Source organism: Artemia franciscana, chromosome 8 (assembly GCF_032884065.1).
Source record: "Artemia franciscana chromosome 8, ASM3288406v1, whole genome shotgun sequence".
NCBI classification, from domain to species: Eukaryota; Metazoa; Arthropoda; class Branchiopoda; order Anostraca; family Artemiidae; genus Artemia; species Artemia franciscana.
This window is the reverse complement of record NC_088870.1, coordinates 20,542,255-20,569,610: the sequence shown is the minus strand read 5'-3', so window position 1 is coordinate 20,569,610 and position 27,356 is coordinate 20,542,255. Positions and strand designations below refer to the sequence as shown.

Below are 27,356 nucleotides of genomic sequence, written 5' to 3'. Positions count from 1 at the left end.
TTAATTCACTCAAGCTTCTTTCAATAGCAGCAACTTAAATACGAAGGCCCGTGTCCGACCTGGCGGGACACCGGGCAAAATCCCAGTGTATCCCTTTTTTTGTAAAGTAATGGCGCTCTTCATTTCAAAAAAAGAATTTTAGAACTATATTAATGTTTGGTGTCGAGAAGTTAATTTCACGGAAGGCCATCTAAGGCTAGGTGTAAATGCATATGCTATTTGAGGTGTTTGTTCTTTATTTTCCTTGCATTAACTTGATAACAAACGGACAACTATTAGTAATAGGAAATCACCCGCCTGGCATGTGTTTTTGCTCTGTCGCTTAAACGCTGGTTTTCATTAGTTAGAATGGGCTTGGTGCTCTCGAGTAATATGGTTGGACAGGCAACGCGACGGTTACCCTTTGTAAGTGGGTAGCGGTGCAACCATCAGCCATCAATTTTTTTATAATTTTAGAGACAGTCCTCCACTAGGGGCTGGGGGCCAGAGGAACGATAGTCAGGAATACTCAAAATGGAATCACCCAGCTTTCCTGTTGTTTGAGAGTCACGTTTATGATTTGCATTGTCTCGTGCAATATGAAGTCTGCTGTCGGTCGAGAGACTCATGCAAGTAGTTTCAACGAACGTTCGTTTTGATAAATTCGCTTTGCAAATTAAAATAGTTAAGTCAAGTTTGCAAGCCAGATGGGACGATTTTAGACAACTCTATCAAAGAATCGAAAACATGAAGCTTCCAAAGCGCTTTTAGTGTCCGTCGCTGAATCATGGCAGCTAAACAAAAAGAAAAACAGCAATGTCAGCTTACGATTCGCACCAATATAACCAGTTATAAAAGACCAAGCAAAAGATAAAAAAAAATTCCAATTATTAAAAAATTGACGAAAGAAGCAATACCATTAAAGATACAAGGAGCTGTAAAGTTTCTATATTCCTGGCCTTAACAATCTTTCGAAAAACAATCAGTGTGTATTTGTGGTCCGTTTTGTGCCTGAGCGTGAAGTAGTTAAAAGATTGTTATCTTCAAAATGTGGCATATGAACATTGGGTGGTTGAACTGCTGATAGTTTAATTAAGAGATACTCTGGAAGAGGTGGGAATCGCCATTGAAAATTGCGTAGCGAATGTTTTTAACTTGGCATCGAAAATGAGTGAAGCACACAACAGTTTGACTGCTAAAAGAACGAACATCATACCACACCATATCCAGACTTGGTATTATGCACATGCATTAAACTTAGTAATCTGCAATGCAGCACTGATCCTGCCGTCAACTATTCTGTTTTTTGGTTTTCTTAATGAAGCAGAGGTGTTTTTGAAGGATTCATTGACAATGCTACACATGTATACTGAAGAAAACTCAGTTTAAAAGCCAGGAGAAATAGAGCTACACGTTAGAGCAGCCAAGGCGTTGCCACTGTTAAAATCTTTGGGAAAATTGACAACTGGACCTCTCAATTCCTGATTGATCAGTCTCGGCCAGCAAACAGTATTCTTTACGAGCTGATGGCATAATAGGTTTCCATGTCAAATGAATTCAAAAGCAAAGTAAGCTTTTAGCAAAGTAAGCTTTAGGAATTCTTCTCAAATTCCTCAGTTTTGTAACAATTATTAACGCTATGATTTTTCTTCAGATCTTTAGTTAAAACGCTTTTTTCGACTTTCTGTGACTGCCTCAAAGTGAAAAATTTAGACTGCTCTCAAGAACCATCTGTTTTTAACCAAGTTTTAGAATCATATGTTTCAAAACTGACATCTTTGCGAATCAAAGTCAAAGAAACGTTGGCTGCAGCTAAAACATTTGTCGTCATATTGTTAGAAAAGAATTGAAGCATCATCCAAAAATTACACAATTAAGGACATGCCTACTGAAATGGATTTTATGAAAAAACGTAAAAAGAAACTAGAAAGACGGCAACAGAAGAATGTGATGAATAGCAAACTTGATCATCTCCCGATGATGTGTTTAGAGTCAATGTATTTAACTACATTGTAGACAGGATTACATAAACGATGGAAAATCGATGAGTAAAACAAAAATGCTTGTACTTTGACATTGCATTGTTTAACCCTAAAAATATTACCAAATACAAAGATAGATTTCCAGAAAGTGCACTATATAAAATTTGAGCATGATCACTGCTGTTGATAAAGGTATACTTATAGAAGAATTGATGTTCGTTATGTTCGGTTGGCCTAGGCTAAGAAGGAAATCTATCTTGCAAAACTATACCACTAACGTCTTTGAGGATTTTGTATCTTAACAGCATATGGAGACCAAGAAGATTGAACAAGATGTAGTTGAAGAGTTTGGTTGTAAAACGGTAACAAACTTCTCAGAGTGCAATAGCAAAAAAAATACACATCTAAAATACGCATTCTAATTGATTCTTCACTATAACATGTACAGTCTCCAGTGCACAGAACTTTAGAAAATTCCAAAATATTTGTCCTTTTCGGCTAATCTTCTAGGGCCTAACGAAAAGCACGTCACCCGAGGTGGGAAGAATTCGCAGGAAGGATTGAAGGAAAAAAGAAACTTCCTGTGTGGGTGTAAAGAGGGAGGTTTTAAATAGATTGGGATGGAGAAGAAACGTGTGTAGCTATGTTAGCCTCAGGCGTCTTGGTACTACAGTGAGTTGTTAGTAATTGTAGTTGGTAGTAATATCATTAAAGTACCCACCAGTGAAAGAGCGTTTTTCAGACCTAAAGTTAATAAAAGAAGGCTGAAAGCAACCGTGACTGATGAAATTAGAAACTTTGATTCTGACGCACAATGAGAGATATGCTAAACTAAATTAAAGCGAACGCTGTTATCAATAAACTGTCTGCTTCAAGTTCAGAAATGAATCGTCAATTGTCTTTATTAAATAAAATACAATTTTTTTCTTCTGAAAGCTTAGGATCAACATTAAAACATAAAACGGACAAAAATTATTCTGTATATAAGGTGGGTTGCCAATCCTCAATACCCCTTTCTTCACGCTAAAGGTTTTTCAAGAACTTTTAAAAAGTGTTTGTAATTACACAGCCCTTGTGTTTCAGGAATCTTCTTTAAGGAATTGAGACAAAAGGTCGAACTTTAGTGTAAAGAGTAGTGTATTGAAGAGAGGGCAGCACACCTCATATACGGAATAATTTCTGTTGGATTTAAGTTATAATGTCACTCCCTACTTTAAGTAGAAAAAATTCGCTTTTAAAAGTTAACTTATGATCTTTTTTCAAATAACCAGGAAGTCCCCCCCCCCCTCTGTGGAAAATCCCCCCACGAAAAATTACTCTATAGAAAGTTCCTCCAACGTAAAATTCTTCCGCCAGGAAATTCATTTTAGCTGTGAGTTCTCCCAAAAAAATTAATTGCTTACTATTCCGCCTGAAAAATACTCATTCGCATACTTTCATTTGAAGGAGAACTTGTTTTTATTTAATTTCGGATCCTTTTTGAGGTCATGTGGGAATCCCTCCTACGTGGAATATATTTCCCAGAAATCCCCTCCCAATGAAATATTTATCCCGCAGAAAATTCCTCCACGAGGAATTTCTCATGGTTATAATTCCCTAATTTTCTCCTGTGGGAAATCCCCCCCTCGGCATGTAAAAGTTACCCAGAAAATTCCAACTCTAATGAAAACTTTTTCTGGACAATTCCCTCAAAGCATCTCAACATGTAAAATTGGGTCAGCAATGAGAAGGCAAAACAAATACAACGAATTTCTTATACGAATTCAGGCAAATTCTCCCGCGTAAAATTCCCCCTGGAAAGTTCCATTCCAATAGGAAATTCTCCCCGTAGAGAATCCATCCCCAAAAAATAACCCCCCCCCCTCCTGAAAAATGTCGGTATGCTTTCCTATAAGAAACTAGCTGTTGGAGTGGCGCTTCACGCCACCCCAACACCTAGTTGGTGGGGGCGCTTCGCACCCCCCCCAAGCCCCCCACGCGCGTAAGTCATTACGCGCCATATTAGTTCCGCGCCATTGTAGTTGTGTCCCTGTGTCCCACCTGTGAATATAGATAGATATATACATGTTTTTAACAACGTAAAACTTGCTAATATACAACATTCTTCGCTGTCCCATTGTCTGTGCATATAAATAGATTGTCAGGTTTACCGACTCTTGAACATGCAACATATAATTGTCCATGGGATAAACAATCCGTATTCAGATCTATACCTCATTATTCTAATGATTGCCCTTGAGCTTTGTTGATGGTGATTGCTAATCGAACATTCCCTGTGTCCCCGTCATCATTTATATATCCCCCTGTACCCCCCGGCGTCCCCGTTGTAGTTGTGTCCCTGTGTCCCGGTCGTCATTTATATTCCCTGTGTCCCGGTCGTCATTTGTGTCCCGGTGTCCCAATCTGTAATTTCTCTTTAAGTGTCCCGGTCGCCATTTACATTCCCTGTGTCTCGGTGTCCCGGTCGTCATTTGCGTCCCGGTCTGTAATTTCTCTTCGAACATTCCCTGTGTCCCGGTCGTCATTTATTTATCCCCCTGTGCCCCCAGTGTCCCCGTTGTAGTTGTGTCCCTGTGTCCCGGCCGTCATTTATGTTCCCTGTGCCCCGGTGTCCCAGTCTGTAATTTCTCTTTGAGCGTCCCGGTCGTCATTTATATTCCCTGTGTCCCGGTCTGTAATTTCATCAGTTGACAAACATGACGTCAGTCGACAAACAACTTCATGACGACATACAGCTGAATCCTTATAATGACGTCAGTCGACAAACATGACATCAGTCGACACACAAACATGACGTCAGTCAACAGAGACACACAAACAAACAACTTATTTTTATATATGTAGATACTGTATATAACAATGAAATTTTTTTAAACTCACGTCCCTTCCTCCGGTGGATCTGGGGGGGGGGGTTCACCTCATCTCCAAAGACATAGTTATTATACCTTTCAACTATACTAAAATAATTACTGTTTAAAATTTTGATCCCACGACTTATGGGATAAAAGAGCGCGGGAGGGAGTCTAGTTACCAACCAATTTTCTTATCACTTAAAAATGGCACTAGAACTATTAATTTCCGTTTGAATGAGCCCTCTTTCGATATTCTGGGAGCATTAGTTCTATATGATCACCCCGGAAAACAAAAACAAACAGAAACGCATCCGTCATCTAATACTGGCAAAAAAAGACAAAATTCTACATTTCTGTAGGTAGGAGCTTGGAACCTCTACAGTGGGGTTCTCTGTTACGCCGAATTGGATGTTGGGATTCTCATTCGGATTCCTTGACTTTTAGGGGGGTGTTTCCTCCTTTAAAAAAAAAAAATAAACTAAAACACATTGCGTGCACATAGGTTGTCAAAAGGGTGTATCAGCAATATCTTGGGGTTTGGAGCATTAAATTGGAACTGACTTTCTTTTTGTGGGGGATGTTGAACTAACCAAAAGGCAATATTTGCATACTACTACTACTACTTTGCAAATAAACTATTAGTGCATTGGAAAAAATAGTTTAAAAAAACATCAATCTTTGATAGGCTGAATTGGATAGTGAGATATTCAGTAAGATTCCTTGACTTTAGGGGGTGTTTCCCCTTTTTTGAAAATTAAACTAAAACACATTGCGTGCACACAGATCGTCAAAAAGACGTATCAGCATTATCTCAGGGGCTTGAAGTGTTAAATTGAACTTACTAAGGTTTTTGTGGGGGATGTTGAACTGAACAAAATGCAATATTTGCATACTATTGCTACTACTTCGGAAATAAAATATTAGTGTATTGGAAAAATAATTCAGAAAAACATCACTTAGTATGTCCACCTTGTCCCTACATAAGCATTAAAATCATCTTTAAATTTAATGTAGTAGTACTAGGTTTAGATCCAGGGTGTAATTTTCGGGGCACTTAGCCTACAAGAAGGTAAAAATTTTGCTGTTTGCAGGGTAAGAGAGGTTAAAAATACTAATGAGCAGCCCAAATTTTTTCAGCAACCCCTCCACGCATGCATTCACTGTCTGTCTCTGAATAGCACTGGTAATATCAGAATTGATCGATCTTTGAAATCGAGTTTTTATCTGAAATAAATGATAAACGAATTTTTTCATCATCGTTGATTTTCTAAAGATGCTTGCTGCAACAGGCAGGACCGAACTGCGTTCTCCAAGATGAGAAGCATGGATTTATCCATTGTGCTATTACAAGGTACACAGTTCAATGTTTAATAGGTAAGTTTCGCTCAAATTTCAGTGTGTTCTTGCTGGCCAAGGAACCTTGGGGGGGGGGGGGGGGGTATCAGAATTGCGCATGTGCATTTCATTATGAACAAATATTATAAATAAGTTTTCATTGTTTAAGGACTGTGTTTAACTCAACGTTTACTGTGTCTGTACAGGCCAAGGAGGCCTTGAAAAGATTAGTATATTGTATTATCGTATGTGCTTTTCAATATGAATAATTCTTATAAAAGAATCTTCAATGTTTAAAGACCAAATTCAATTCAATGTTTTACGTTTCCTTACAGGCCACGGAGCCTCTGGAAGTGTATTATTGTATTGTATGTGCATTTCACTATGAATAAATTTTATCTTAATTTAAATCTTTTCAAGGTTTGGGTTTGTTTCAATTGATTATTCTACGCAATTTTTTATTTCGAGCTTTAATCTGGGGCGGATCCAGGAGTGGCTCTTAGTACACGTCCCCCTCAAAGTTCAAAATTTGCACTAGATAAAAATGTACTTAATTATGATAGGTATTTTTTTTGCTATGGTTTATTTTTCAATAACATTATTTAATTTTTTTTTAATCTTCAAAATTTTCTGATTATTTACAGTTTCATATTAAGTTTTATCTTAATATATAAGTCATATTCATTTTATCTAAAAATTAAATAAAAAAACTAGTTTTTTTAACTGAAAGTAAGAAGCGACATTAAAACTTAAAACGAACAGAAATTACTCCTTATATGAAATGGGTTTTCTCCTCCGCAATCCCTCGCTCTTTACGCTAAAGTTTTTAATTGTTTTAAAAATTAGAATTGTGGCAAAGAGTCAAACTTTAGCGTAAACATAAACGCTCAAACGTTCTCAGCCAAGGATGTGTCGCCGCATTTTGAAAGTGTTTACTATAGTTAAAAAAAATGTTTTGGTTATTCCGCTTTAGACACACAAAGTGCCCTGAGCCATTCCTGTCCCGTTCTCATTAAGGGTAACCAGCACGGGCCTAGGTTCAGACATAGTTAAATACATCTTCAAGGTGATTGTCCCGTTTGGCTAGGCATCTTGTAAACTGTGTTTGTATATAGCAGACAAAAATGTAGTGTTAACAAATTCGGTTAATAACAACGAATGTTTTGTAGTATATGAGTTAGGAGAGTAATGTTTTTCGTTTTTTTTTTTTCATTTTCAACCTCTATTTTTTCCTCTCCTGCGTGTGTGCGTAAAAAAGATTTGTCTAGTAAATAATTTTCATAGTGCTCATAAAATAACTATGTTGAACATAGTCCCTACGATGTCGAACCATAGACATGACAATAATGAGCTTTTTGTTGCACTGAATAGCAACTGTACTGTGAAATTTGAATTATTCTTCATTCCTTCGATAAGAACATTAATATGGTAGTGACTATAAATCTGTTAACAAACGGGAATCAATGCAAAACAAATATTGCAACTTTGAACAAAAAGTGACAATGTGACAGCACAAAAAAGACGAGCTCGTAGCCTAAAAACATATACATTTCTTAATAGCTCACTGGATCCTCCCTTCTAAACATGACAAGCTATGCTTTCTTCAATTTGGGATCTCTAGGGAAATAAAAAAAAATAGAAAAATAAATAAATAAATAAATGCCTTTCTAGTCACTAAAAAAAAAAAAAAAAAAAAAAAACGTCGCCATGCTTCAACCACACAATTTACAGAAACATCTAAATCAAAACTTTATACTATAGTTGTGTCGATATTGGAAGTACTATATTATATAACAAATGAAAAATCAACAAAAGATGCGTTGCATAAAATACTAAATATGAAAGTTCCCAGATACCACACACAGGTATTGCTTTTGGCATTCAAAGCTCCGAACGGAGATGTCCACTGGTATCATCATAAAGTTCTAGCCACCTTTTGAAGGTTCTCAGACTAGGCCGCTTCTTCTTGTCTAAAAACCTTGTAGGAGTTTGAAATGAATACTCAAAACTGTTTTATACGGGTAAGGTCACCTATAAATGTTTCTAAGGGATGAGGGACTTTCCCATGTCATTACATCCGCCCCCTCTTCTATCCATATCGATCTCCGAACGAAGCCACGCCTACTCCCCACTCTAAATGTTAGCGCGTTTCAGAGCTGGAAAATGAAGGTTCAAATTTTCCTTGATCAGATCAAAAAGTGCCCTATGAGCCGGTGCCCCCTCTTCCGGGCCCGTTTTGGCTGCTGCATCGTTATCAACAAGTCCAGTGTTTTATGCCTATCCTAAGCGTTCGTTGTAGCATTTCCATTTTTTTTCCATGGTGCATAAAAATATGAGACGCTAGGCAAGCTAAAGCTTAATGGTTAAAAATACTGAGGATTAATTCTCTTGGTAGTCGAGACTTCTTCGTGAACCGTTGTGAGGGACTAGCTAAAATTGCACAAATATTGGGTGAAAGAAGACACAATGTTAACTCACCAGACTCTCTCTTCCTAGTGCCTCAACAAGTCAAAGAAATATTTGTTATGCATGACTTTATGTATCAATTGACGCTAGTGTTGATCAGGCACTTGGTGCAGGAACCAAGATGTAAAAAAAGCAAAGACAGGAAGGGTAGTTTTGGTAGCGTTCTGATTATTTTATTTTCATGTTTATTTGGCTGTTTTCTGCCTAGGCTTAATATCAAAAAAAAAATATTTTGAGTCAAGGATGGAGCTTACCTAATCTTGACACGGCAAGTCTAATGGCGTAGCCAGAATGCATCCTCGCATGTACTTTCTGAGAAACAACCCATTATTTAGCAGAACAAACGGTTTTCGACGGTTTGAAGTCCCAAACCTGTACGGATAGACTCGAATTTGAAAAACCTTGTATCTACATTCAGGAAAAAAAGGAATGGCAAAGATGGGACGAAAACTTCAGAAAGGCTCTTGACAAAATTCTGTACTTTCATCTATTTTTCTTGCCTCCCAAAAGAAAGAAACTCATTATCTTGCAGTCTCTTAAAAAATTGAAATATGGATGCAAGGTTCAGGCAGAGGAGAGCTTGATCATTAAGAAAAAGTAACACTCTACTGCGACACTACGCAAGTGTGTAGACAACAGGCACTAACGCATTAGCAACGTCATTCTATCATCCAGGTTAAATTTAAAGACAAAATTCCTCAGCAACGCGCTTGATCCAAATTGCCAACAACATTTAATTGAAAAAATGAGGAAAGTGTAAGTGATACTCTACCCAGCTTTTCTAAAGGTTCAAGAGCATGAGCGATACCTACAGAACTTCAAAAAGAACATTTTACACAATTTCGTTTTCTTTAAATTCATTCGAAGGCCAGGTTTTGGTTTCAATATTCAATAAAGTCGACAATGAAGTTCCGCTCCAACATAACAAACGCAACCTGTTGGATAAACTCAATATTACGGAAGTCCTCCTTGGGACTCGATAGGCCACCTTGAAATATCTAGTCCAGGGGGTTCGCAACCAGAAATGATATGGCCCCAAGTGCCTGGTGAAAATCCTCTTGTAATGTATAACAAGTTCCTACGGCGCTTCCCAGAAGAAACTCCCCTTCTCCCTTATGCAAAAGTCGAAGATGAGTCATGGCTATTTACCTAGTTTTCAGAAGCGGTTCTTGGAACAAAAGAGGGCAAGAAGTCCTATTATCCATGACCTGCATTCTTCATATTTAGGCTGCGGAGCACCACTACTATTTTTTTTCGGGTGATCTGCGGTTTTCGGGTCTAAAATGATAAGGAATTGAAACTTGGAATCTTTGTCCGATATGGGGATCGCAAAACAGAAATAAGAGTTCTTCTAAGCCCGATTAATTTGGATAGGTTATTTTCCACATAATTTGAGTTTTCAACTGATATTTGCGACAATTTCCATGAGCCGGTATTAGGCTAAATGCTTGCGCCACCTTTGAAATTTTTATCATCCAGTATCATATGCTTGCTCCACCTTTCATTAGACGGAATAAAACAAACGATATGAATAAAGGTAACAAGAGTAACGAACATGAAATAATAGCACTTCTATTAACATTTTTCCTATCAGGCGGTAAATCCAATGATCGTGAAATAAAGACGTCAACTGGAATCTCTAACAGAACAGAAATCAGGAAAAAATAAGTAGCTCGTAGATATAGTAATTAGCTCCCCCTTTTCACTAATTAGCTTGGTCTCTAGCCAAAATTATTATTTTGGCTAGAGACCCCTCTAGGTATATCAATATTAAATGCATTATGCGTCAATATAATACACAAATGCATTCTGTATCTTATAAAGATACAGAAAAAGAAGCTGATCGTCTAGCCCAATGGTTCTCAACCTTTTTTTCCCCATGGACCCCTTTTCCCCTCTTTTTATCTTGGTGGACCCCTTCACAGCTATTGGACATAAGAACAATTTTTTATTCTTCACTAATATAAATTTTAAGGTTTTAATTATCAAACGAATAGCATACCATTAAGCTTTATTTTTCAAAGAAAACTAATTTAATACAAATAAAATATTCTAATATAATAATAATTATTATTATTACTATTTGTGATAATACCTTCAATATTAAAAGTTTCTACAAGTTTCTCCGATTGGCAAGCAACTAAAGCTCATGGAGAGTAGAGCTCCTCAGGAAGTTTAATTCAATCCAACATTATTTATGTAAACTGGATAAAAAAAGCAATTGAAATTAAGTGTGTGATTAAAAAAAGGAAAACGCATGTTTATTCAATGAGATCCCTGTGGTTGATGCTTCTCGACAAGTTTCTTTATATTTGGTTATATCGATATTAATGATAGTCAAAGATCACCGCTTTTCACAATGTCAAGTCTATTGCGAGCTTTTGAAAACATTTGAGAAACATGACTAAATCCCGCTTCAACAAGATAAGATGTAGGAAAACCAATAACGCAGAACTGCGCTTTATCCCAGAGCAAAGGGTACTTTGCAGCAACATCATTTGTTTTCCATATATTGTGCTTTCCATTTTTGAATTTTGCACGTATTATTTCATCACTTTGTAATTCGATGAGGGGCTCTTGCAAAGATAATTCTATTTCGAAAACTAAAATCGGTATATCCATTCCGAGTAGGTCACTAAACTGATTCAAAATAATGTATATTACAGTAGAAATTGAATTCTTAAAAATAAAGAGCATTCTGAGTTGGTTTTCCTCATGGACCCCCAAAGTATCATTGTGGACCCACAATTTGTTGTGTTTTGCCTGTGGACCCCCGGAAATATTACATAGACCCCTAGGGTCCATGTGGACCCCGATTGAGAACCACTGGTCTAGCCAAGCGAAGTTGTCTATAGAGCATTAACAAAAAGAAGAAAAAACATACCTTTTGAATTTAAACCCAAAAAATTTACAATAAACAGAATCGACAGCCACATGGGGAAAATATATTTCATATCATACTAAATGAAAAGTCAATGTCTCATCAAGAAAACCACAAGTGCCGATATCAAAATTGCGTTTTGTTTAGATAATAGTTTCTTTTCCAAGAGAAACGGAAACGCCAATAGTGGAAACACAAGTAGTGATAAATTAGCTACAAATGTAAAATAGAACCTAAACGCTTCAAAACCTAGTAAATAGTGACATTTCCTTTGCTTTCTTTATTACGTGAAAAACGGTCAGAGGGGAAACTACAATGCTTTTATCATTCAATCCATAGCGAATCATTACGGCATAATCTAATTCGATAAACTTCTTCAGAATCATAAGAAAAAGCTTCTTTGGAATTTCCATAATCACACAGAAGAACCAAGATTAAAGTTTCTAGACAAATCACTTGCTACTACGAAAATCAAAGGCTCAGTAGTTCTAAGCTCTAGCAACATAGTTCGAGTGCATGGGTGAGATGAGAAAATAACCCCATATTCTTATCAGATAATTCAAAAGGAGCTCCTCCAGAAAAACGGCAGCCCAAAAATGTTTTTTGTGTATTCTTAACTCCTTTTAAAAAAATGCTCGATAGAAAACTACCTAAGAAGCATGCAGCTCCAAAAATAAATAATTCAGGAGAACGAACTTGTATATTTATTCTTGTTCTTATAATGGATAATGGAAACAAAAAATCACAAAGAGCAGTAAAAAGTATGTCAACCAAAATATACACGAAATAACTTAACATGTACATTCACAAGGGATGTTATTTTAATGCAACGCTGAAAAAAACCTTGGAGATTCAAACTTTACTAAAGCATCGTAAACAATACAATGAGTAAAAAAAAACAAAAAAACAAAGGTACAATTTTCCAAATGAAGCAACTTAGAACTAAATTTAATTACTTTAATATTACACAAATAGCTGCGCCTAGTAGAGTAACAAAATACACTCAATCTCTTTAGGATTATACCGATTTACATTTCACAGTCGGCGATGGCCCGAATTACCAACAATGAGCCAGATAACAAATTCTAAGGATCAGCACTTTCATTCCGATAGAATTTTTTTAGTCCTACTGAAATTCCCGTATTCCAACATGTAAACTCAGATTTTATATTCTGCCTTTTAAGCTGCAGATTTCTAGTTAACAATTTCTAGTTTAGTCCATTTGCCCAAGGCCAAATAAACGAGCAGATTTCTGAAAAATATGCTGACTTTCTCAAATTTTTGGAATGACCAAGCATTATGATAGAATCGGAACAAGACATAATATAAATTATTTTTGTGTGGGTATGTGTTTATGGGGAGAGTGGTTACACGGACTACGGGATTCTAAAATACAAAGCATGAAGGTAAAAGTTAGTCAAATGATGTCCTAATAAACATGAATTTTCACAAAGCTGCTACCAAGCCGTTTAAAATAGTAAGAAGCCGCCAAGTACCGCTTTGCAACCCGTTCAAAATACAGCCGTTCAAAATCAAAACTCATTACCACAGCTTATCTTGTCAAGAATTAGAGACCTTAGATGTTGCCATTGCCCTTATTGAAAAGACTAGCGAAATCTGAGGTAATGAGCACCCCATTTTCATTTATTATGATCTAAGACCGTGTAAATACTATAATTTTGCATATACCCAAGCCACTTCAAATCCAATCGTTCAAAAGATACAATCCCAATGTGTCTTGATTTTGGAGTAACAGGAAGAGATCAGCCAAAACTGAATTCCATTTCAAAGGCCAAATAGCGCTTCGCCCAAAATGAAACATTTCTTACATTTTCAAAGATTCATATTAAAAGTTATTTTAGTCAAGGATTAAGATGAGAAAAAAAAAACAGTTAAAATTGCAGTGAATAGTGAACAAAGTGGCTTCATTTTAATAAACAGTACATAAGGTTACTGCACACAGACTTGAAGCTAGAGGAACTGAAACATGTTTGGTCCGAATCACGGCCACAGGTTCTATTACCTACTATAAAGTAAACATGCATCTGCAAATGTGAACAAGGATAAAGATAAACTAGAAGAATCTTTTTCACTTTCAAAAATCATTGAAAAAAACAAGACCCGGCGTCTCATATTGGGAACACTCACTTACATTACTCGGTATGTTGAGCCATGCTACACAGCAGCTAGAGTAGCCATATTATTACCAAATTTTTTTGGAATACATGCCTTTCAAGTATCGGGTTCTTTCTCGACCTCCTATTTAGCAATAATGTAGCTAATATAAGAGCCTCTTTAAGGAGAAAAATAATGTGATATCAAAAGTTTGAAAAAGCAATCATAAACAGTGCATAAAAGAATAACTTTCTAATAATGAGATAAAAGAGAGCAAATTTTTAGGGCAAAGCTAAAATTTAATTCTCCATAGATAGTAGCGATGGTACAAAAAAAGACAAAAAATATGCATTATAATGTACGACCGGTTTAGCAAAGTTTAAGACATGATACTAGTCACTCTTAGCTTTGTCGAAAAAAGTAAGAGTATTAAAAGAAAAAAGAAAGGAAAATAGAACCATGACTGCACCGGAATATTGGAATATATACAAAGAGATATAACCATAAACTGGAGCATTGACTTACATTTGTTCATAAACAAAAGAATAAATTGGATCAATTCAAAATTCAATAAATAGGAGATATCAAGCCATTCCTTAGACAAGCTAAGTCTTGCAGAATTTTTGGGTATGTTCTGGGTTGCTATATATTTAAAAATAATACTAGAAAATCCAAATTTTTGGCATTTAGATTATCTAGGGGATTATTGGATGCTGTAAAATAGACTTTATGGAAAAGTATAAATGAACACCGATTCCTATGACATACTCTAAGACAATGTATTTGAATACGGCGGACAAATTTGATCACTATAAAGTAAAATCTTTGAATGCACGCATCATGACGCCTAATACAACGACTAAATCATTTTAAGCATGGCAGCTGAATACCAAGCCTGCAGAAAAATTTCCAAATAAATATAAATTGAAAAAAAGGAATGGATAATCGTTTCTTTTTTAATTTACAACATTTAAGGCCGGATTTTTTATTTTAGATTTCACTATTTAAAATTAAAATTCTATTGCCAAGCATCTTTTTGGTTCCAACGTGACTCGAGAATCAAACAAGAGCTAAGAGATCATATGGCACTTGTGACGAGGTCGGAAGAGCCGAGAGCTCATATGGTACGAGGTCGGAAGAGCCAAGAGCTCATTTGGACGAGGTCGGAAGAGCCGAGAGCTCATATGGTACGAGGTCGGAAGAGCCAAGAGCCAAGAGCTCATTTGGCACTTGTGAGAAGGTCAGAACCTAAAGTTAAACTTTATAGCACAAGATCCTTCTAAATATCAAATTTCATTAAGATCTGGTCACCCTTTCGTAAGTTACAAATACCTCAATTTTCAAAATTACCTCCCCCCTCCCAATTCCACCAAAGAGAGCAGATCCGGTCCAGTTATGTCAGTCACGTATCTTAGACAGGTTTCTATTCTTCCCATCCAGTTTCATCCTGATCTCACCGCTTTAAGTATTTTCTAAGATTTCCGGTCCCCCCAACTGCCCCCCCCCCCAATTACGTTTGATCCGGTTGAGATTTAAAATAAGATATCAGAGTTACGAGGTCCTTCTAAATATGAAGTTTCATGAAGATCCGATCACTCCTTCGTAAGTTAAAAATACGTTATTTTTCTTATTTTTCAGAATTACCCCCCCCCCCCCCGCAATTGAGCGGATCCGTTCCAATTATGTAAATTACGTATGCAAGACTTTTGCTTATTTTTCCAACCAAGTTTCATCCCAATCCCTCCAATCTAAGCGTTTCCCATCGTTTTAGGTCTCCCCACCCCAAACTTCCCCCAATGTCACCAGATCCGGTCAGGATTTAAAATAAGAGCTTTGAGCCACGATATCCTTCTAAAAATCAAATTTCATGGAGATCCAATCACCCGTTCGTAAGTTAAAAATACCTCATTTTTTCTAATTTTTCAGAATTAACCCCCCCCCCCAACTACCCAAAAGAGAGCGGATCCGTTCCGTTTATGTCAATCATCTATCTAGGACTTGTGTTTATTTTTCCCACCATGTTTCATCCCGATCCCTCCACTCTAAGTGTTTTCCAAGTTTTAGGTTCCCCCTCCCAACTCCCCGCCCCCATCACAAGATCTGGTCGGGATTTAAAATAAGAGCTCTAAGACACGATATCCTTCTAAACATCAAATTTCATTGAGATCCGATCATCCGTTCGCAAGTTGAAAATACCTCATTTTTCTAATTTTTAAGACTTACTCCCCCCCCCCCCAACTACCCCAAAGAGAACAAATAAGTTCCGATTATGTCAATCATGTATCTAGGACTTGCGCTTATTTTTCCCATCAAGTTTCATCCCGATCCCTCTACTCTAAGTGTTTTCCAAGATTTTAGGTTTCCCCCCTCCAACTCCCCCCAATGTCATCAGACCCAGTCGGGATTTAAAATAAGAGCTCTGAGACACAATATCATTCCAAACATCAAATTTCATTAAGATCCAATCACCCACTCATAAGTTAAAAATACTTCATTTTTTCTATTTTTCCGAATTAACCGGCCCCTACTCCCCCCCCCCCCAGATGGTCAAATCGGGAAAACGACTATTTCTAATTTAATCTGGTCCGGTCCCTGATACGCTTGCCAAATTTCATCGTCCTAGCTTACCTGGAAGTGCCTAAAGTAGCAAAACCGGGACTTTAGGTTTTCCCCCTCCGACTCCCCCCAATGTCATCAGATCCGGTCGGGATTTAAAATAAGAGCTCTAAGACACAATATCATTCCAAACATGAAATTTCATTAAGATCCAAATACCCGCTGATAAGTTAAAAATACTTCATTTTTTCTATTTTTTGCGAATTAACCGGGCCCCCACTCCCCCCCAGATGGTCAAATCGGGAAAACGACTATTTCTAATTTAATCTGGTGCGGTCCCTGATACGCTTGCCAAATTTCATCGTCCTAGCTTACCTGGAAGTGCCTAAAGTAGCAAAACCGGGACAGACCGACAGACCGACAGACAGACAGACAGACCGACAGAATTGGCGACTGCTATATGTCACTTGGTTAATACCAAGTGCCATAAAAAAAGAAACTCTACTAACTTACCATTAAAAGACTGTTCTGCTTGCACATCTCTCCCTAATATTCATTAGTCAGGAATAAATTCAATTATAATATGTAAAATGGAAATCAAGCTTGTCACGCTAAACCATTCCTTTGCCTAAAAAGTAGTACGTCTAAGAACAATTTAACTACTGCATTCCTTTGCAGCGTCCACGAAAAAAAAAATTTTTTTCACCAGGAGGCAATATCTTCATAAGTCCACTCACAAAAGCAAACGTAACACCAGAAATACTCTGAAAACTAATAAAAATCAAATAGGAATAATAAAGGTTGGGTAAAGCAACATTCCCGATATACATTAATTTCCAAATTGTTTCACTTCAAGGATCCTCGAAAAACTTCAGTAGAATACAGACTTTTCAACTTACATTTGGAACTTTCTAAGGACAAAATACATTGAAAAAGTAAAAGAAACCCTCCTTTCTCGGCATATATAAATTATTAAAAATATATTCGCTACACAGTTTAACAATGACCTTTACAAGTTCTTTCTAAGGCCTGTGTCAATTTTTGACTGAACATTTGAGCCTGGCTTTTTAATACCACTCGCAGGCTTTGAAGCTCCACTAGACTTTGAAGCAACTGTTTTGGTCGTAGTTTTCCCGGCATTCGTTGTTAGAGGCCTAGATACATTTGGAGTTGTTCCTTTTGTAGTAATTCTCGGAGGGGATGTTACGCGACCCTGTGAAGGTCTATTGGATATCTTATTAGCTTTATCAGAATTAGGCTGAACTTTAGAAAGGCCAATGCCTTCTTTACGACTTGCTACGACGGGTGCCGAAACAGAAAACGTAACAGTCGTATTTGTTACAGGTTTACTTTCAACTTGACTAGTATAATCAGGTCTTTCAACCTTAATCGAGCCAACGCCGGTCACGACTTCTGCCACAGGTCCAACTGAAGGCAAAGGAGGGGGTATTTTGACTAGAGAAGCGGCAAGGGAAGCAGGAGTAGATATTACAGAAACAGAAGTTGTCAATTTACTTGGAGTGGCTTGTAAGTTTGGTCTTGATGTAAAGACACTGGTAGAATAGGCAGCGTTTGGTGTAATTGTTGCTATAGGCTTTGCAAGTGGGGTTGTTAACTTCAGATTGGAGCTTAAATAACTAAAAGGGGCACCAGAATTGGATAAGGAAGAAATAGCATCCGTAGCAGAAGGTGTGGATGATCTCATAACGCTAGGTAAAGAAATGCTGACACTCCCACTAGACGGCATCGATGCTAGTTTGGGCCAGACTGGTGTTTTCAGAGAAATTGTACTTGGACTACCTGAACTAGACACAACTGGGGAATTTCCATTAAAACTCAAGGTTGGGTTCCGGTCATTTTGTAGCTGTGAACTGTTCAAATTCCCAGTTAGGGAGGGAGAAGTAGATAATGCCGCTAAAGTTTTAGTGCCTGAATAATTATTCAGTAAACTGGTCACTGTTGAAGGACTATTAGCTCTGATTCTGTTTGTTGCTGCGGAAAAAGACGACTTAGGGTTTGTAGAAATTAAACTGGAGTTCTGCGTAACCACAGGCCCTGCAGTTTTGAACAGGGGCTTATTGACTGTTGAATATTTTAACGCACTGCTACTAGGAGAGGATATACAAAACTTATTAGGTGTTATAGACGAATTAGTAGCTACCGATGAAGATTTCACAGTATTTGGAGACTTTGAAGAAGGGGAAGAGATAGCAGATCCAAAAGATTTAGATGGAGGCTCCTCTTCTTTAGTAGCTTTCCAAGGATTCGCCTTTCCACCAGATAAAGCAATCTTCCCTTCAAGAGCTTCAGGAGAATTACAACCTGTTTTTTTCATAGAAGTGGCATAAACATTATCTTTTCTGCTTAATTCAGACACAATTTCTGATAAGAGTCCATCGTTACTACTTGCAGACGAATTATCTTCGTCAGTGAATCTTGATTCTCCAGATTTTTCATCGATATTTTCATAGAAGTTTTCCGCGTCTTCTGAATTCATTAGATCCTTTTTGGAGAGACAGTCGTCATATAAATATTCCGGAGAACTTTCTTTAATAAAGTAGTTATCTTTCCGCGGGATTGTGCTCACTGGTGGCGCAGGTGGATTTGGTGGTGGAGACTTAGGCCTTGCTGATGGCATAGACACAGGTCGCTGACTCTTTCGCATGCTTCCAAATTTTGGAATCTTTGGCTTTGTTGTAACATTTGAGATACGCATGCTGTTAGTTCTTTCAACAGATGACCTTGGATTCTCATCTTCAGATTCGCAAATATTGCTGCTAAAACGAACTCGATTGACGTTACCATCAATTGTGTCCCTGGGAGGTTCTGGCGCAGCTCTTACGGGCATAACTTTAACTGATAAGTTGATATCCTGAGTGATTGGAGAGGAAATATCCAAGTTTCTTAAACTTTGTCGATCGATTTTTTTAATATTTTTCTTAAGAGTACCTTCTCCTTCATTCTTTAAACATTTTTCATTTTCTTGTTTAGGGTCTGAGCGGAAGAACCTTTGAAAAAAAGGATTATTGAATATTTTACTTTCTCTTTCCCCTGACTTGCTTTCCTCTTCCTTCGGCAATTTCACAAAGAAAGATGTTGGAGATGAAACCGGCCTTTGCTTTTTCTCTATTCTTGGCGAAGGATTAACACTAGTTACAGTTACTTCAACACGAGAATCCACTTTAACAGTTTCAAGCAGCGGTTGGCTAGTCGGTGATTCCGTTTTTCTCTCTTTCGGCACTTGTGGTGCTGGACGGACTGGTAGAGTTCCAGCATTTTTTCCATTGGTCGAATGATTCAAAACTGGGCTACTAATTACTGGTCTACTTGGAGCCACAACGGCAACCTTATTATCACCAAACATACTTGAAGCACTATTTATTGAAGATTTATTTGTGGCTGCCATGGGTCTACTATCAACGTTCTTCTTGTCAAAAGCACTAGTAAGAAACGCAACTCTAGAATTCTGTAGAGGGATGTTGTGTTTCGGAGATTCGACTGGCGTCGGAGTTTGCTCTTCGGGCTGTTCATTTAAAGGAGACAAAGTAAAACCATTAAACTTTCCAAACATTCCTTTTCTTAAAGAATCCGGATTTCCCTTAGGTTTCTCATTTGAGCTTTGATCTGCCCGCCTTTCACTTGTCAGTACATGAATTGGCAAAATGTCTGGCCGCTGAGGAACGTTTCGTCTATAAAAAGAGAGAATCATTAGAACAGCTAGTAGTTGGGATGATCTCATATGCAAACAGACAGAGAAGGTGAACAGGAAGAATGTACGAAAGCACAGGATAGCAAGCCCCACCCCCCCATTGCAATTCCTGACTGAAGGGTCATGACACTATGATCAGCACCACCGGTTTGGACTACGAAGTCTCTTTATTTACTAATCTCTAATCAATTCAATCATCTTGATCCTTTCCTAACTGCACTCATTACATGACTGGTAATAGTATACATAATATATCATCGAGTGTTTCGATGAGTCAAGAAAGAGTTGAGTGACTCCTCTCCATGATCCTATACAGAAATAACATCATCCACAAACCGACCCCAAAACCGGTGAGAAAAAAAGATAAAGCGTCGAAGAAAGAGAAGAATAAAACTTGTAATCAGAATACAAATGACTGGACAGAAAGAATTTATTAATTGAAGCTAGATGCATTTCTTTTATGCTAACAAAGCAAGTTTCTTTTTTTTTACAATTTAATATTAGTTATCTCAACTCTCGCAGATCATCAAGAATGTAACAAGATCTACGTTGCATGGGCAACGTGAGGTGTTGCAGTAACCTTTGTTCAGCTTCGCCGAATAAAGTATTGCGAGAGCAACACTTTGGTTTTGTTTCCTCGCTTCGATTAAACGCTGAAGTTGTTAATCTGTAAGGATCTTAAAATAAATACTAGGTACACTAACTCGCAAGAGTTGCAAACCCCTCATTACAACCAGCAAAAGTTGCAAACCCCTCATCGCTGAAGATGATTGTAGCCTAACAGCCGATTATTACTTACAAGTCCCCTATGTGTCTTACAACTGGAACCAAATTGGCATTAACCATCAAATACACAAGAAACAAATAACAGGTACACCAACTAACAGAAGTTACGAACCACTCACTGCCGAAGATGAACTGGTATATCTCACGAAGAAATTTCTCTACCAAAAAATGGACGACATATACTTTGATCAGCTCATCAAGCGCTTTCGACTGCCGTCGAAAAAATCTATTTGTCTTAGTTCAAAGTTGACTTTTTTTGCCGTAGGCCAAGTTTCTAACGTCATCACTTAGAAAGGAGCAAAAGATAAACTCTAATTTCTTTTAGCAATGAGAGAACTCTTAAAGTTTAAGAGGTACACCTGATACAATTTCTCTACCGCAATACTAGGTGCAAAAAACTTAATGATGAACTCAGCCGAAATCACGAACAGAAAAGGGTAGAAACAATAGATTTTTGGCCCCAGGCAAGAGTTCTACGAAACTCCGAAATGGAAGGTCTTATTCATCAATCCAGCCTAAGTTTCACACTGTCCGTAAAAGCCGCAGAGGTTAAACCCTTACCACTTTCTAGGACTAAGCTGAAATCAGGGTGCTAGGGAAAAAAGTGTGCTCTCGCAACACAATAAGAGGCGACGGGAAGATGCTAAATTTTCCCGATTCCAATACTAGTTCCACCTCAAAGTTTCGATGCCAATACGATTCTTCATTGTGATTAAATACAAAAAAAACTAGTTTTTTTTTAACTGAAAGTAAGGAGCGACATTAAAACTTAAAACGAACAGAAATTACTTCGTATATGAAATGGGTTGTCCTCTCCGCAATCCCTCGCTCTTTACGCTAAAGTTTTTAATTGTTTTAGAAAGTAGAATTGTGGCAAAGAGTCAAACTTTAGTGTAAAGAGCGAGGGATTGCGGAGGGGACAACCCATTTCATATACGGAGTAATTTCTGTTCGCTTTAAGTTTTAGTGTCGCTCCTTGCTTTCAATTAAAAAAACTAGTTTTTTTTGTATTTAACTTCTGAACGGTTTTGAATTAATGTAGATTTGATTTTGGCTCTCCGCACATAAATTATTAAAATAAATTTGCATATTAATTCTTTTTTGGCTAAATGGCTTTCTCTTAGCTTTGATCAGACGATTTTGAGAAATAAGGGGTGGGGAAGGAGGCCTAGCTGCCCTCTAATTTTTCGGTTACTTAAAAAGGCTACTAGAACTTTTAATATTCAACGAACGTTTTTATTAGTAAAAAATATACGTAACTTAAGAATTAACTTACGTAACAAACTTTTGTATTCTTATATTTTTATTATGTGTACGAGGGGGTTTGTACCCTCGTTAATACCTCGCTCTTTACACTAAATCGTAAGTTTTGTCCCAATTTTTTAAGAATGACCCCTGATTCCAAAAGGCCGTAGAATAAATAGTTGAAATCACTAAAAATATTTTAGCATAAAGAGCGAGGTATTTATCTCCTCCTAAATACCTCGCTCTTTATACTAAAGTATTTTTAGAACCCCTCATATGCGTAATAATCTCTGTTCGTTTTAAATTTCAATGCTATTCCTTACTTTCATTAAAAAAAACCTTTTCATGTTTATTTTTTCATTGTTTTTTTTTTATAGTAATGCTAGAAAATCCTGCGCCCTTTTCATTGAATTTTTCTTCCCCCATGACATATTCCTCAAACGAAAGATCCTCCCGCAAAGCCCTCTCCCATCAACCCCACCCCCATACCAAAAAATCCCTATGAAAACGTCTGTACACTTCCCAATAACCATTACTATATGTAAACACTGGTCAAAGTTTGTAACTTGCAGCCCCTCCTTTGGGGATTGCGGGGGTAAAGTCATTGCCAAAGACATGCTTATTATGGTTTTCGACTATGTGGAACAAAATGGCTATCTCAAAATTTTGATCCGTTGACTTTGGGAAAAATGAGCGTGGGAGGGGGCCTAGGTGCCCTCCAATTTTATGGTCACTTAAAAAGGGTGAACTTTTCATTTCCGTTAGAATGAGCCCTCTTGCGACATTCTAGGACCACTTGGTCGATACGATGACCCCTGAAAAAAAACAACAAAAAAAAACAAATAAACACGCACCTGTGATTTGTCTTCTGGCAAAAAACACGAAATTCCACATGTTTATAGATAGGAGCTTAAAATTTTTTCTATAGGGTTCTCTGATACGCCGAATGCGATGGTGTGATTTTTGTTAAGATTCTATTACTTTACGGGGTGTTTCCCCCTATTTTCCATAATGAGGCAAATTTTCTCAGGCTCCTAACTTTTGACGACAAAGACTAAATTTGATGAAACTTATATATTTAAAATCAGCATGAAAATCCGATTCTTTTGATGTATCTTTTAGGATCAAGATTCCGTTTTTTAGAGTTTCGTTTACTATTGAGCCGGGTCGCTCCTTACTACAGTTCGTTACCACAAACTGTTTGATTTTTAGCCAGATTTAGAGCGCTAAATTTTCAATACATTTTGTCAACACTTTGTGCTGATGGCTGTGATAGCCTTCATTTAATAGGGGTTAATTCTTTATTCGATTTAAGTTGAATTGCTCTTTATTTTATTTTTAAAAACTTCAAAAAAGCAATTGACCGAGACTGGGCAGCGACGGAGTGGAAACTACACTGGGAGGCCAGTGGATCTACTCAACGGAACTAGACAACGCACTTCCACCTCCATCACTCAACCGGCGAATCTACAGGATGTTCACCCAACCTTATTCGCCGGCCAGTGCGATTTAAGGTAATTTAAGGTAAAGCTTTTAATTAATTTGTGTTGTTTTTCCAATTTCCACATTAAACAAATAAAATTTCCTTTTTTGATCCGAAAAAATAAATATGCCGAAATTTTGCGTTTATCTTTATATTTGTTCATTTTAATTTTTATTCAATTTTTATTCGTTCGCACTTCATAGCATTTTGTAACATTATTAAAACTCTCTCAGAGCAACTGGAGGTAAGAATTTAGAAACTACTTATCCCTTCAAAAAAAAAGCCAAAGAGTGAAGAAATGAGAAAGGGAAAGATAAATTGCAGAGAAGAAGAGAAAAAAAACAAACAGATAAGAAAAAACAGTGAAAAATTAAAAAAAATGGCAGCAACTAGATTACAATAAATAAAAAATGGACAAAAACTAAAAAAAAAACTTGTGAAGGGGCACTGAAGAAATCGGATTAACACTGACTGGTTTGGAATTTAAACGTGAGATAGAACTAACAATAGCCAAATTTAAAGATGCAGGTGTTTTTCAGACAATGAGTGGCATTTAACATCCTATTTATTGTGTATGTTTTTCGAAGTGGCAATCCATACTAAACATAAGTTGCCAAAATAGGTGGCAAGTCAAAAAAAAGTCGTAGAAACTGTGACCAAAAGCTGTTCTTGTTATATTCAAGCATATTCTGCCTTAAAGTAAAAATTCTAAATGTTAACTGAACTTTACTCCCTCCCTCGATTTTATTCCGCCAAAAACAAATATGCAAGAGAATACTTTGAGCCCAAACTCTTAAGAACTTTCTCCTTTTTTCTGATTCTATTCATACTTTCTGTTTAATTTACCTATCTTATGGGACTTAGATGAGCCCCCCCCCCCTCCTCCCCGAAACAAATTTATACGATCAGTCCAGGATTTATATACATGGTTGCATAAAAAACGTCAAAAATTCATTTAAAAAGTAAAGAAAACAAAACTGTGATGTTCAATGTCGGTTTTTATTCTCCGTGCAAGGTTTTGCTATGTTATTTTTCTCCATTCCTACGGTTTTGATGTCTCAACGTGAGACAATAATTTTTCCAACATTCAATAGCTGAGGTTCAGCTTTATCTAACTACCAAATAACATCTTTGAAATTCTGTTTTTTTTTACGCTAAACTACGTTATGGGTAAACGTGAAAATTTCCCTTTTTTTAGTTCACACGAATATCTAAAAAAAAAGTCTCATTAATTTTACAACTCTTCATCAGGGAATAAATATACCTGAAACCAATAAGTCCAATGGTACAAGAAACTGTCCTTTCGGTGTAAATTACAATTATATGCTTGTTGCAAATTTGAATGTTCCCCAGAGAACATAAACCTTAATTAGATTAAGTTAAGTTGTGTCAAGTAGTTAAGTTTTTAATAGATAGATTGTTTAAGTTACAAGCTTTAGAACCTACAGATGAGAATAAAGACCATTACCGTCTTTTTGTAATGGTTTGAATAATTTTCTCCCTGAAGCTAAATAAAGGTATTTTAGCTTAGAATTTAAGGAAGGTCAGAATCCTAATATACAACCATCTGAAGTGACAGTAAATGAGGCCATAGCTGCAGACAGTTTTACGACTTGTAATCAGTTTCAGAATCACTTTATTTCAGTAGGTTCAGAAATAGCCGATAAGATTTCCCCATTTCCGAAAAATCCACCTTTTGGATCCACTTTATCGCCCTTACAGATGCATCCAAGGAGGATTACCTGGACGATCTGAGGGATACCATGTATGCCATGAAAAATAGCTCGTCTGGTAGTAACTTGATGAGTATAAAAACTCATAAATGTATTTTTCCATCTATATCTAGCATTCTAACATCACTCATTAATGATTGTTTCAGACAAGGTAAGTTTCCAGATTGTTTAAAGTATGGAAGAGTGACACCACTTTATAAAGATGGTGACAGAAATGATCTTGGAAATTATCACCAAAATATTTGTTTTGCCAGTTATTTTTCGTCTTATTGAAGAATGTTTTAGTTCTTGGTTAACCACATTTCTTGAGAAGTTTAATCTTTTGAATATTTATCAGTTTGGATTCCGCAAGAATAGTAAGACAGAAGATGCACTAATATTTTTGACAAATATTTTTAATGTGGCTTTAGACAAAGGATTGAAGGTTAGTGCAATATTTCTAGACCTAATGAAGGCTTTTGATACAGTTGACCATGGTCTACTCTTCGAAGAGGTGTATGGGATCTGAGGTAAAGCTCTCGATCTTATACGGAGTTTCCTGAGTAACCAGTACCAGTTTGTAGACATGAATTGTTTAAAATCTGAATTGCGCCCAGTCAGTTGTGGTTCCTCACAGGGATCTGTTATTGGCCCGATTTTTTTTTCCTTTTGTTTATTAATGATATGCCTAATTGTATCCATAACTGTTTTAGCGTTAGGAACATAACTATAAGTCTCCGGAATGAAACTGTGTCATTATTTGCGGATGACACAGTGGCTATCAGCGCTGCAAAGACGGAAGAATTACTCCTGACATCGATGAAAGATAAAGTGGATAGGTTACATTCTTGGTTGAGGGTAAGTAGGCTTAAGATTAATCTTGGTAAGTCAAAATCTGTCATTTTCTCTCAATCTCCTGTTTTTATCCTTGGATTAATGAAATTGTAACATATTGCGGAGTTTTAAAGCGTGCTCTATCGATTAAGTACCTGGGGGTTTATTTTCATGAGATTTCATCATTAAATTTCATGCACAGTCTCTGAGTAAATTCTGTCTCGTAATCTAAGTATAATGTGGAAACTTAAGCATTTTTTTCCTGCATATTGCCTACACTTCCTTTTATTTTTCCTTGTCCATCCATATATACCGTATTGTAGTAGCGTTTGGCTTGGTGCATTTGCTTCCGTTGTCAGGCCAGCACGAGTTCTTCAAAACAATGCTGTTCATTTGTTGGTTGGCCTACAACTCCGGGATTTGGTGCGGAACATCTACGAGCGAATAAGGATACTACCAGCCTCTGGACTACAAGAGTTATATACACTTTTGTTTATTTTTTGGCTACATCATAGCACGAACCTTTCATGTTTTGACAGTTTAGTTAATTTGAGATTCATGATTCATAATTATGACACTCGATCTTCTGGAGAGATTAATATTCCATTGATTGTTTCGACCCAGTCGACGTTTTCTGTGGTTTATAGGGGGATTAGAAGTTGGGATCATGTAGATCGGAGTTTTAAAAATAATAGTGATTTTCTTTCTTTAAAAAGAAGTAAAAGAAAACCTTTTTACTAAGTATGAATTTTAGTTCTTTTGTTCTATTTTTTGGGGTGGGGGGGGGGGTGTACATAAATAATTGAGTACCTTATTGTGGGCTCTCAGGGTATGAATTTATTAGTATTGTTGAATTTGTTTGTTGTAAGGCTTGTGGTGCCGATTAGGTCGTACTATTGGCTTTACAAATTTTTTTCTTTGTCCTGCATTATTTTCTAATGTATTTTTGCCATACCCTTGGATAAGTTTTTTTTTAATTCTCGGGGTGGTTGTAATTACTTTTTTTTTAAATAATTATATATCTCTCTAAAAAAAAGACTTTCGTGCTAATTTTAACTCAACAATAATAAAAAGTTCTTTGTTTCACTCAATTCAAAATAAATAACATGACATACGCAAAACCTGAGAAAATAAGAAAATAAAGAAATAAAGAGACAAAACAAAAGAGGGTAATTTAAAGCCACAAAATAGCGAAAACAAAGCAAGATATTTTGGCAAAGACCTTCGCTAAGATGTCTAAATATGGTACAAATGTAATATGGTACAAAAGCGACTGAAAATCATAACATAAATGAAATAACCATTCAAAATTTGAATTGCAAATTCCATCCATGTAACACAAGCAACCCGTCTATTGATTCGATTTGTATTAGCTGGACCAAGAGATGTTTTTTTAACGAGAAAGAGTACATACTCTTTAT

At 36.8% G+C, this 27,356-nt stretch overlaps 2 protein-coding genes across 5 annotated transcripts in view; both read right to left on the bottom strand.

The window, feature by feature from the left end:
• LOC136030114 (disintegrin and metalloproteinase domain-containing protein 28-like) overlaps nucleotides 1-11,626 on the bottom strand; it is a 125,015-nt gene extending 113,389 nt beyond the window's left edge. For 2 of the 4 annotated variants that reach the window (XM_065708792.1, XM_065708793.1), the window contains exon 1: nucleotides 11,499-11,626. In XM_065708792.1, coding sequence (XP_065564864.1) covers nucleotides 11,499-11,568 — 70 coding nt within the window. In that variant the 5' untranslated portion in view covers nucleotides 11,569-11,626. The remainder of the gene's footprint in view (nucleotides 1-11,498) is intronic. The other 2 variants (XM_065708790.1, XM_065708791.1) reach the window with 1 other exon arrangement.
• Nucleotides 11,627-17,175: 5,549 nt separating this feature from the next.
• LOC136030637 (mucin-2-like) lies at nucleotides 17,176-19,875 on the bottom strand. The gene has a single exon (XM_065709706.1). The coding sequence runs from the start codon at nucleotides 19,873-19,875 to the stop codon at nucleotides 17,176-17,178; it is 2,700 nt and encodes an 899-aa protein (XP_065565778.1).
• Between the last annotated feature and the right edge of the window lie 7,481 nt (nucleotides 19,876-27,356).

Coding starts and splice junctions, on each gene's coding strand:
- LOC136030637 (XM_065709706.1), bottom strand. CDS start 19,875: ATGATTCTCTCTTTTTATAGACGAAACGTTCCTCAGCGGCCAGACATT.